At 34.9% G+C, this 13,055-nt stretch overlaps 1 protein-coding gene across 1 annotated transcript; it reads left to right on the top strand.

The window, feature by feature from the left end:
• Positions 1–1,121: 1,121 nt before the first annotated feature.
• On the top strand, positions 1,122–9,598 carry ifnlr1 (interferon lambda receptor 1). The gene is made up of 8 exons (XM_017309639.1): positions 1,122–1,184; positions 1,294–1,384; positions 2,200–2,326; positions 3,723–3,892; positions 3,987–4,159; positions 5,103–5,244; positions 6,173–6,300; positions 6,547–9,598. The coding sequence occupies exons 2-8, from the start codon at positions 1,342–1,344 to the stop codon at positions 7,258–7,260; spliced, it is 1,497 nt and encodes a 498-aa protein (XP_017165128.1). The 5' UTR covers positions 1,122–1,184; positions 1,294–1,341; the 3' UTR covers positions 7,261–9,598.
• The last annotated feature ends 3,457 nt before the right edge of the window (positions 9,599–13,055 follow it).

The raw sequence follows: 13,055 nt of genomic DNA, 5'->3' as shown, positions 1-13,055 counted from the left end.
TATAAAGCATTGAAATCCACTAAGTACAGCAGCACTGACCTTAACCAACTGCTGATACCAATTGTGTGTCAATTAAGCCACAGAGAATGAGTGTTGTTGCATTAACCTCTGTCCTGAATACATAAGGTGGTATGATCAAGTTTGTGTTTCATGGTTGCTAGGAGGACAAGCCACCATTTTAAATAGTTTCACACACCTTTTACTCCACAATAATGAACTCCATATAGCTTACAATTGCCTTATTGTCTTTTTCAGAGAGATGGCAAGATTTGCTACTGTTATATTACTCATTCCTTCTTTATGTATGACCACATACCTGATGCATCGAATCATTACTGTCAAAACCTCTCCTTGTATGTTTATGGTCTGTTTTCTAATTGGGTACTGTATTATTTTGTATAGTATAAAGTACTTTGAACTGCCTTGCTATATAATGAGCTATGCAAATTAACTCAACTTCAGTAAAGTTGATCAAACATACAGTTTGATCAACTGTATGTTTGATCAGTAAAGTTGATCAGAGTCCTGTTTTCTTCCTTAACCTTTTAGATCTCACATAATAAGGGCATTTTACAGTTTGGCTTAGATTTGACTAGATAACAGGTAAAAAACAGAGTCTTATTGTTCCCCTAAAGTTGGATTTACTTTTGCTTTAAATTGGTAAACAGAATTCAAATAGGTGGTAAAATATTCTTTTACTATGGCTTAACCTGCATTCAACCTGCAGTAAACAATCCAGTGACTGGAGGAAAGACATGTTGATCAATTCAGAAAAAAAAAAAATAAAGCCAAAGATGTCTTTGCAATGAAGAGAAATTCACTACTTAGGAATGCTATTCTTAGAACAAATTCTATTCTTACCACTTGCTATTTGGTTTGAATGTGGTATGTGGAGTCGTTCCTATTTTAGTTTCAAGGTGTGATCATTTCCAGCAAACAGAAAAAAAAAAACTGAAAGAACCTGATATACTTCCACGGCGGGAGGAGGAGACTCACGGTAAATTGGGAGCACAGAATGAAAAGGAAGGTAGCATTCTGAGACGACGAGACACGTGGGTGGTGCTCATAATAAGCAGAAAAACAGGAACTAAGTGATAACATGTAACAAAGTACACCTGCACACCTGAGCAAAGCCACTCCTTGTCCAGAGTGGCTCAGAGATGGTTGACTAGCTGAAGCAAGAGGTTGGTCTAAAAAAGACTGCAGAGGATTTTAATTTTGTTTGGGAGAATTTTTTTTGAAGACTAATTCAATGTATTTGAATGTACATATAATTCAGCATTCCATCTACAGCAGCAAAAATAGACTTTTTTCTCCTGCGTATATGCACTCTTGAAGAAAATGTGGCCTAGGAGCATAGTGGTCCTTCTTCTGTTCTGCTATGGTGAGTAAAGCCAGCTAGTACATATTTATCTTTTTTAATTTGAAGATGTTTAGATGTAGATGTTTCACTCAATTAACTATTTATTTAGGTAATACTATTAAAAGCAAATAATAGTTACAACCATCAACACATGGAAAAAAACCTCTGCCACTCATTAATAATGAAGGAAAGTCTGAGAACTCCATCACAGGAAATGCTGGTTTATTTTAATGTTAATTCAAGACTGTATCACTTTTAAGTACACTTTAAGTATAATGTTTTAAACATATTGTTATGTTTAAGTTTTTTGACTGTCAGATATCTCTACCATCTCCAGGTTAGTAAACTAAAAAAATGACACAATTCAAGTCACTTTCTATGCAAGATCATTCAGAGCAACAAAAAGTATGATGTCCCGGACGCTATTTTCTAAAGCCCGTCTTGAAATATTAGAAATGTATTGTATAAAAAGTAGGTGGCGGGTAGGATTAAGTAACAGCAGTTTTGAGTTTCAGCTATTAGCAGAGACAAAGTCCAACTCCAACAATACTTTCTGTGACGCCCTGAATCCAGGGTGTAATATCACACTGGGCTGAGTCACGCACACCTATTGCTCAGGATAAAAATATGTTTGAAAGTGAAAATTTAATTTACTGCATATAATAAATTGGCATCACATTTGAAGACTAAAAAGCAGTTTAAAATGCCTAAAACTTGTTTTTTGACACCTTTTCTAAAATGATTGGAACAATTACAATTAAATTTGTTGAATATACTTGAACAATAAACAAACCAAGTAAATAAGCAGAAATACATTTTCTCCCTTTCTCCAACAGCAAGACCCTCAACTGGAAATGGCCGTGTGTATTTCAAGTCCAAAAACTTTTACAACGTTCTTCACTGGGATCCTGTGGAGCCAGCTTTTCCAGGCCAAAAAGTTCTCTATAGCGTGCAGTACTGGAGGTAAGATCAGAGTATTAAATGTTACTCAATTGTCATCAATCTAAAGTCTCCGAAGAGGCCATTTTCACCCAATCTCCAGATGACAATACACAAAAAGAAGTCTAGCACAGACTTCCAAAACTGTTTAGACAACATAATTGTTCAAATTTCAAAGACATTTTTGTGTTTTTTGCATAAATTATCAGTTAAATGCCAATTCCAATGAACCATTCTGTAACTCAAAATTAAGATTACCCCTACTCACTAATCAAAAGTACTCCACTTTAAAACCAATAAGGGTCAACACTTTGAATAAACCTAGTCTATTAAACCATTGTCAACTACACAGCTGCAAGTTTTGAAATTTAATTCAAAACTACACAGCTGCAAGTTTTGAAATTTAATTAATATTGTGTTCAAGTGCCATCCATGGTATAGATAACCATCAGTATTGAGTAACTGGCCTCATTGGTCTTAGATTTTTCCTGAGCAAATACAACACAAAACAGATTATCCTCATCATTTTTAGTGTTTACTTATCTCACGTGGATAAAAAGATCTGTTTTTGAGAATGCGTATTTGTTCAAATTGTTATGCAACCATGTTGAGTGTGAAACTGTTCAAAAATTAAGAATTTAATCATATTTTTAAAAGCTACACATTGCTGAATACAGGATGCTTTTTCCATTTACTTACATGTCAAACTTTTTTTGAAGCAGAGCTCAGTAAATAGGATATGGCTATTAATTTTAAGCTACAATTCTTTCTTTACTATTGGGCTCAAACTAAAAATGTTATTTTGGCTAATTACGGGACAGTTGTGCAAAAAATATCAAGTGCCACCCCATTCCTGTTGACATTTCTCTAAGGCACCATCACCTGAAATGACTAAACTGACAAAGAATCAAATCAACCACCTAGAAAATAAATTTCTAGGTGGAAATTATGCATGATTTTATACCTTGAGAGAGATGTGGCCTACTGAACAGATACAATGCCGAAATGCTCATAGTATTTTTAAAGCAAATATGTATTTGATTTGAAAACACTCAAATTGAATTGCAATCATTACAATAATGTTTACAAAAGAATGTTTTATTGTAATTTTTGGAGGGCTCTTTTAATTTAAGTACCATACATTCATATGACCAATAGCCTCTTTGGCCAATTAGATGGTCTCCTAGTGCCATGTTGCTCATGCCTGAAAAAAGCATTTAATGACTAAATTGAAGGAAAGAGGGAAGAATATATTCCTTATATTGTGCAGTGACACCTTGCTTGCAACAATATAGGCTCTGAATGAGAATGTAGGAACTAATTTTAAATTTGTAAGATTGAATTGGTTTAGTAGTTACACAATTAATGCGGTTGTGAATTTCCAAAAGACTGACTATACTGTCTATTGCACTGATTACAGGGGAGATGATCAGAACTACTTGATAAAAAAGGAGTGTCAAAACATCAGCAGCCTGTCATGTGACCTAACTGCAGAAACCCCATCAGTGTATGACGTTTACTACAGAGCTAAAGTAACGGTTAATGGGAGCTGTCATGACATCACCACCTTCTTTAAACCCTTGAGAGACAGTAAGATTCTCCACACACGTTATTTTATGATGTACTTTATCACAGATGTATTCTCCTATGACATTCACTTATTGCTTTAATTTTCTGTCTGTAGCTGTCCTTGGTCCACCACTTTTGTCTATTCGCACAACAGCGTCCACCCTGCATGTCAACATCACTGTGCCAAAGGGGCCAAATGGAAAATCAATTCCAAATATCATCAACTCCACCAAAAACGCTGTGCTGGAGTACACCTTAAAAATAACCCGTCCACAGTGGGCTGCACAGGTTTGTTGACATTAACAAACATCATGAACATATGTTTATCTTGTATTAGAAAATATTTTGCATTAATTATTGAAACTGGATAAAACACCATGGTGAAAAGCAGGCATAAATATATTTTTGATTTTAAACAGGAATGTCTCATTGGCATAAAAATCGCTACTCTACTGGGGATTCTGGTTAAAATTAGAAATTTCATACACAAGCTACTAAAGACAAATATGGAGGAAAAAAACTATAGCACAAAACAAAATACTTAATTTAAAAAGGAACTTAAATCGTAAGTTAATAAGAATTACAAATTAAACTAAATCAAATGAACCATAATAAAGCATGTTCTGGAGATCATTTCAACATAAGAAGTATTGGTTTGAAAAGCAGTTTTGCCCGAACCTAAATGTGCACACAGTGATAAGTCTGACCTTTGAGCAACAGTCATCTTCAGCTCTAAAACTGTAGAGTCGACTGTGAACTACCATTTAGTTGTCTCAGTTAGATTGTATAAAATTGGTTTTCTGAAGTTGATTTGTTGAAGACTTTGGAACACAATGTTCTACAAGTGGATGGATACAAATAATGAATCGGATCGTTTTTTTTTTTTCATAACAGGAGTTTGCAGTGGTGTCAGTTACTGTGCTATGGCCTTGTCTATAGTTTTGAGCTCAAAATATAATTTCCAAACATTTTCCTGTTAATCTATAAAGAGATTTATATATATATATCTATATATATATATATTTTTTTTTTTTTTTCAAATTTACCCTCTTTCCGGGTAATTACACATCTGTATAAGAGCATTTTCAGACATCATTGTGCTTTACTACATCTGCTGCAATATTTATTTTTCTAGTTAAACACTTTGGTCTTACTTTCCAAAAATGCAAGGTCAATTCTGCCTGCAGTGAACTAAATGTCAATTTATTCTCCTATCCTTCCGTGTCTCCAGGTCGTCAAAAGCAAAAACAACTACTTTGACATCAACTTAAAGTACAACGAGTCAGTCTACTGCGGCTATGTGGTTTACAAAGCTACTCGAGAATGGGGTCGCTCAGACAGTGAGAATGCATCCTTCTGTGAAACTCTGCCAGGTGAGCAAAATGATTATCACAAATTTCATACCAGAGTTGATTAGTTTTAACAGTCACGATTCATATATTTTTAATAATTAAAGTAAATTAGATTTTGCTTTAAATACTTTATGTGCGTTTTAAGAATTTGATTGGACGTAGCAGAAACCATTACAACATTTACAAAAATGTGATACAACTGAAAGCAACAGTGTCACCCTTAGCAGCTCTGGAGTCACAGCTGCTGGAGAGATGATGCACCAATTAAGACACTTGAAGTTGGTGCATTTTTCCCAAATGCTGCCTTAATCAGTTTGAGCCAATCTTCTTGAGTGATTGCAGCCACTTGGAAATAATACAGTGTTTAGTAATAGATTGCTATAAAACCGTCCTTTGCAAAACAGTCTGCACTATGAACACCATTACAGCACAGAGAAAAAGTCTAACCAATTAAAACTTGTTACACTGCAGTTTCAGATTGAGATGTGGCCTTACTATTGTTGACCATTTAATGAAAATAATGATTTGTTCTATAAAAATTATTAAAATAACTACTGGGAAACTAACTTTCTACATCATTAGAGTTAAACTGAAAAATATATTTTTTCACATTTTCAAAGATGACTTCTCATTTTATCCTAATATTTACAAAATTCATACAAAGTCATTCCAAGCTTATTCATCTTGCATAATGTGTTCTTCTGAACACATTAGATCTTCACAGCAAAGCAATTTTCAGAAGCAAATACAGCTACCTGAACATTTTGGTACATTTAGCAGATCTAGCAGTCGTACTGGGGTACATTTCCCTCTAAAAATGCCTAAGCATACAAGTCATAATGGAATTTTTTCCCCTGCAAGCTTTGAAGCACCTCTGGGTGTCTTCGTTTAGAGCTACATCTGGATTTCCCCATGACATGACAGTAACACAAACTCTCTCCTCCTTTAGATGATCCTCATGTACCTTTTCTGTGGCCTCTCCTGGGTGCTGCTGTTCTGGCAAGCATAGTCATAATATCAGCTGTGTGTGTGCGCAACTATGTGAAGGGTGGAGACTCAGTCATGATAAAGACACCGGTAAGTCCGTTCTGTCGTCACAGTCCTTCCTTGAAGCAACAAGGAAATCTTGCCTTACAGGAATGTCAAGCCACAGAATGCCATTACTTGAGGCATTCACATACCAGTTTTATTATTTTAGTGATGCAAAAGAAAAACCTGATTTGCTAAGATGCTTTCTATTGTCAGTATCGAATATGTTAGCATTGTTCATTGTATAAATATTTATAGAAATTAACAGAGCTCTTCTCACCGTCTTCAAAACAGGTAATATCCCCCAACGAAAGCAAAGTTATGGAAAATCCAGATAAGAATCTCAGGCTTTCTGAAGTTTTTATGAAGGACACAAACCAAATAGTTCACAAAAAAGACAATACATCTCTAAACAGTGCTGAGAACTCTCCGTATAGCGCGCAAAACCCTGTCACAAGTGCCCAGTCTTCTGGGAGCTACGCTGCGGTTGGAGTCCAGCACCAGGATTTGCTGCTTTCTGTGAAAGTAGAAAGCAGCGAAGAAGAACCCCAGATGGAAGTAGGAATTGTTCAACCATTTCCTTCATATGCTGCACCACAACTACCCAACTTTAAACCAAGTTGGAGTGATCCCGAGCAGCAGCCACTGGTGCTACAAACTGTAAGAGGCATCGATGGACAACTACAACTTGCATTTCAACTAGGTAACGCAGACAGGAAGCTGCTCTTATCAGACGTAACCTGCCAGGATGGACCGTTTAACCTTTTTGAAAGAATAGACAGTTTAGATGGGAGAGATTCTGGCTGTTATGATAGCATGGTTAACACACCAACCAGCTTATACTGCAACACCAGTTACTCTTCCGAAACAACGGTTCCTGATTTTCAGCAAGAATGTCAGACCACGTTTCCTGGTGATGCCATATTTCAATCAGGATACAAACAAAACTGGATGCCTGAAAGGCCACATGAACCCATCAACATTCACAGACACTTGAACCTTCATTAGTCAAGAAAAAACACAAAGAGGACATTAGGAGACATGAAGGTCAGGTGTGAAAAGGAAATGACAAACTTTCCTACAACCATAAGAACATTTGTCCAGATTTTACTCTATAAATCCTCCCCAGCAATATCCGTCAAGGACTGTTTCCTCCCCCCTAGCTTTTTTAAGCAAAGAGTGGTGGAAGAAGTTGACCAGAAAAATGGGAACTAGAAGGAAAATGTAGAACTTTGAGAAAACCAGCAGATTTGCATGAAAGTGCAGATGGTTATGTAAAAGCAGTTCTGTATGTAAATTTTCACTCCATGTGACAAAGGATGGTTTGTAGTGTTTCTCATTATTTTATATATTACTATTTATAACTTGTATGCCACAAATAATGCCAAAACATATGCATGTACTATGAATATATGTGCCATTGCCACAACTACATAGAGATTTGTAGATCTGGTACATTGTGACTAATTTCCCAACTCAGATTTCTTTAAAGTTTGTCCTATTTCCATTTGAACAAATTCTGATTTCTCTTGAAACTATGATTAACTCAACACCCAAAAGTCAAAATATTTCTTATGAATTTTTATTAATTGAAAGGTAAGACTTTTCTCAATTTGTGTCACATATCTACAAATGCAGTAAAGTTCTCCAAGTTACGGAATATATATCTGGTATGTCATTTACTCATCTCACTAATGTTTTTACACAACTCAAAATGTAGTTGTGCACCGTTTCACAAGAAATTTGTAACTAGATGAATAATTCACTTATTCTAACCATGTATAAAGTATCAAGTAACCTTTTTGTCCTCATGGATCATTATTTATATAATGAGGAGAGGAGATATCACCGTGTGTGTATGAGAGAGCAGTCAGTCTGACGGTAAACACAATTTCACTATTTTGAAACTGAGAAGACATAATTACAGAGGTAGCATTTTTAGCTAGCGTGGTAAAAACCAGTCCCTTGCTCTTTGCTTCATACAGATGGCCGGAACCCTCAGATATTGAAAGACGACTTCTTGTTGGAGCCATGTGTTCTGCTGAAGTTTTAAACAATTAGATCTCATTTTACACAGATAACATTTGACCACGATGTATGTAATGTGCCAGCTCAATCATGAAGAAAGCTATGCTATGAAGCTTACCTGAAATTGTACACACTGTAAGCAACCATCTCCCTCTGCAAAGAGAAAATCGCTAAATATCTTAGAGTTCCTTTTTCTGACTTTAACTGCTCAATATTTAGAAGTGTGATCAACATGGACTTCCTCCGCTGCCATTGCCAAACTCCAACCGTAGACAGACTACAATTCTAAAACAACCCAGAAGTTTAATATCATTGTTCGAAACTACTTTCGTTTGCGGATTGGCTAGGATGAAATGCGTCCTGAGGAATTGAGCTCAGTTGGAGAAATCCCAGACAGAGCACTGAAGGAAGATGAGAATCCAGGGAAATTATATTGGAAGGCAAATTTTAAGCTGTCTTTACCTCAGTTAACATTACAAACATTAAACAGTCTCCCTACACATGCAGTATTCCTCCTCCTTACTAAGAACTACTCAAAATAAAGACATTGATTTTTAATTACCTATGTTTCGTTACAGATGGAGTTGGACAAAATTGTCACCAATTTCCTAGGGCATCTTTACTATATACCATTCTAGGAATTTATGTAATAGTTTTAAAATACATGTCACTGTTATTTTACCACAATGCGACCATCAGTCTGAAAGTTTTCTGAAAACAAACCTCGCTGTACTATTGTTCACCTAGCCACAATGTATCATTTGTCAGAGACATAGGAAAATCTGTGTTTTCAGTCTTTTGAAATAGATGGAAGATGAAACTATAAACTAGAACATTTTCCTCCCATCATATTTCAGTATTATCTATGATGCATAGAAACTCATACCTTACTTTGTGTCTTGAAATAAGAAAATGTTTTTCAAACTTGTTTTAAATTTGTACAGATTGTTTGCCGTTCTTTTAGTGAAGGAAAAAATAGCCTGTGCCACAATAAAGTAATATTAGTAGGTGGTGTCATGGCACAGTATAAGCCACACTGATAAGAGCTTGGCTTTTAAAAGCTTGAGTGCAATCTTTTATGTACAGCTGTAAAGTAATAATGTGAGGTGTGTTCAGAGTGATACGAGTAACTATGTACAAAATGATAATGTATATCTATCGCTGTACAAAATGTCACGTTGATTTCTCTTGAATGTCTGTGTTGTAAAGTTAAAATTATGAGTGTATATGTATATATATATATATATGTGTGTGTATGTAAACTTCCTTTACATAAATGAGATTGTCAACTGCGGAGAACAATAAAATGTGAATACTGTTTTGGGTTTCTAAGTAACAGAGGTCAAAGTATCTAGAGCATCAAGAGTGGTAAGTGATCACTCTGTGCTCGGAGACATTTGTCAGACGATAAAAGGGGAGAAAAATGACAAAGAATCCAAAGTTCAACTTGGCAGCCTTTTTGAAAGAAGTGAATATTTGGGGTCATAGTGTGCTTAAGTTAAAACATTTCTGGTTCCATGTTTATATTTTTCCATACTACAGGATTTGTATTGAAATCAAATGCCTAACAAAACACTTTAGTCACTTTCCTTAAAGGATGACTACAATAAACATGAAATGCCAAACCAGGATAATTTTCTTATTTTATTAGACTGGGTACTTTTAATAAAATAAATGTACTGATGGGATATTTTTCAACTGTCTTGGCCTTAATTAACATTTGAAGCTCAATGGCTATTGTTAGCTTTGCTATGCAACTGCTACCCAAATAGGAAATCTTATATTTTAAGTCTGATGTACATGCAGATGAAATAAGAGAGCCTCTTTTCACTTTTACAGAATATGGTTAAAAGAAATAATAGTTTTCTGAGGCCATCATTACTGTTCCCAATAGATTTACAAAGGTTAAAAAAAATAGGGACAAAACAAGACCCAGAAAAAGGCCCAGCTATAGGGAGATAGTACTTTTTACATTTACAAGGAACGTTATAATTTTGTGAAGAGAGGTAAATAATTTTGAATTGGTAAATTTTTCTGCTTTGTAATATAGTCAAATCAGTTTAAACTCAACAACTAAGTTTCTATCAGCTGTAATACAATTTAAACCATTGATGTATGTTTACAGTGAAAAAAAAGAATCATATCTTTCAGTGAAAGATCTATTTTAAGGCCTTTAACCATTTATGTTTATGCTCACTGCATTAAACAGAAATGGCCATGGCACAGTTTTTACATTTTGAACAACTTCTGACATCGACTGTGTAAATAGATTGTTCCCCCCATCATCATTCTGTTATTTACTTATATTTATAAAGATGACCTCAGGACTCCAGATTTGTTTTTAGCAACCCCAGTGGTGTCAAACGTTGGGAACTACTGCTTTAAAAGAAAGTCAAGTTAAACCTTTTGGGAGGATATAAGACATTTGTTCACATGCAGTTGAACTTTAAAAAGAAGACAGAACATCAGAATTATGAGTTTATTTAAAGCATCACAGAACTTTCTAAATAGTAATTTATGACCAGTTAGATAGTTTCTCTTTGTGATCAGATTTTCACCGCATCCATTTTTCAGTTTAGTATTTGCTCTCAATCCTTTACTAAACAATTTTATAATCACTTATTTTTGTAATTTCAGAAAACACCAGATTACTTGACATTATTCAGTCTCTCTTGATACTTCCCTCCCATCTCCCCCCAAGGATTTTGGAAAAAACAACAACAACACAATCCTAATTATTCTGGGATCTGTCAACCAATCCCCAAAAAGGTTGATGTGAAGGACTATGTTCCAACTAGTGATTTCCAGGTTAAAGTGAGGACAGGTCTCATACTAAAAGGTTATTATAAAGATATTATTCAAAGCAAGTCAAGATTAAGACCTGGACGAAGATTTCAAATTTTCAGAAAGGAAACTCACAACAGTTAGGAATTTAACATTCAAAATGTCTCCTGTGAGAAGCAGCAAGTGAACTCCTATGCAAGGAGCCAGTAACGAAATATCCAATTTATAAATAAGACAATACTTTTTCAAGAAAAAAAGCATGAAGTGAAGAAATAAACAGGAAAAGCCGAATGAAATAAGAGTTCAAGTCGATACCAATCATTCAGACAAAATGCTGCAATAAAAAATGAGAAACTTTAATGGCCAGACATTTTTTTGTCTCAGGTGTCTTACAAGACAAGAAACCAGCCAGTTGCTGCTGTCAAGATTTTTCCACCATGCCCTTTGAATCTGTCTTTATATCTTGCTTATCTTTGGAAAAGAGAAAGAAATAATCATTCTTTAGATTGTCTACCAGCTCTGACATGTTCTATTCTTTCTGTCTGCTGGAAAACCCATCAATCTTTTCTTTCACATCTCCAAGTCAGGGTGATATCGAGGAGCACATTTCAGAGCAAACTCTCTTGAGTGCCAGAGCCATGATGAAACTTTGGAAGGAGGATGGTTGTTTGAGTGAACCCAGTTTTTCCCACCCAAACAGAATTTCAATCACTGCTGTGGGTTTGTGCCTGGCCCAGATCAATGAATTTGTAGATGGACTCTGAGTCTGGCCACTTCAACCATTTCTTTCACAAGCAGGACATGGATTAGAGAAACAAGGTTTGACATTTCTAGAAAGGAAATTATTTTGAGAAGTAGCAGCTTTAGTAAGATGAAGAAATTAATATTATTTGGTTAATCTTTGAACATATAATTATTCACAAATATATAGTTCAAACACCAAAAGCATCTTTTGGATGCGTTTTTATTTTTACTTATAGCAGGCGAGATTATTTTCTACAACGAGCAATACAATGAATGTCTAAAACTTATATCAATAAAAAAAATGTTTAGCAACCTGGTAACTTCAGAAAATCACATCTACTTTGCTTTTCTATAAATATATGCTCATCTCTTGACAACATTCTTTATTCTTTAACACTTGTTTTGAAGAAGAAAAAAACATTCTACTTCATAAAAAACAATACAAATTCATCCTAACCCAAAATAATTGGATTTGTTCCAAATTAGTGTGAACTACAGACCAAAACATTATGAAACATGATCAAAGCTGAAACAGCTTCACCATTATTATTTGCAACAAAATTAACATGAACATGAATAAGGAGTCACATAGAAAAAAACATAGTACAAGTGTTAGTATAGAACAATATTAATATTCAGTAAATACTTCTCAAAATGCATAGAACTTATTCACAAAGCCTTTAAGTGCTTTGATGATTAGACAGTTGCTTCAAAATATTTCTACTTTAATTAAATGTATTGTACAACTGGTCACATCATATTATAGATAAAAAAATCACTCAATCAAAAAATAAAAGATCTGACCTGAGTTTCAGACTGTCCCTTAACACAACAAGTCTGGTAAAGCATAAAATTCTCAAAGTGAGATCAGACTTTATTTTGGCGAACCAAACAATGTGGCTCTCCTTCCTCATCACTGAAAAGCAGCTGAAGCACGACAGCATTTGGTGCACCCTCACCTTCAAGCTTTGCTAAAGAAGTTTTCACTGTTACCTTCAGCATAAAGCAGTAGTCTAAGGTCAAATCTGGACTGGAGCCATTTTATAGGATTTTAAATCTGTTCAATGAAGAGATCATTTTTACCATAAAGGTTTTAGTACTCCCTGTAGAGGATGACAATATAGATTATTGCCAGCAACAGTGAATGAAAAGCTAAATATATTTTCCCCTCATAACCAAAACACAAAGTGCATGTCTTAAAATCCTTTCTATTTAACCCATGCCAATTACAATCTAATAAACCCCAT

The sequence above is a fragment of the Poecilia reticulata genome, linkage group LG16 (assembly GCF_000633615.1).
Source record: "Poecilia reticulata strain Guanapo linkage group LG16, Guppy_female_1.0+MT, whole genome shotgun sequence".
Classification (NCBI taxonomy): Eukaryota; Metazoa; Chordata; class Actinopteri; order Cyprinodontiformes; family Poeciliidae; genus Poecilia; species Poecilia reticulata.
This window is presented reverse-complemented; position numbering and strand designations above follow the sequence as displayed.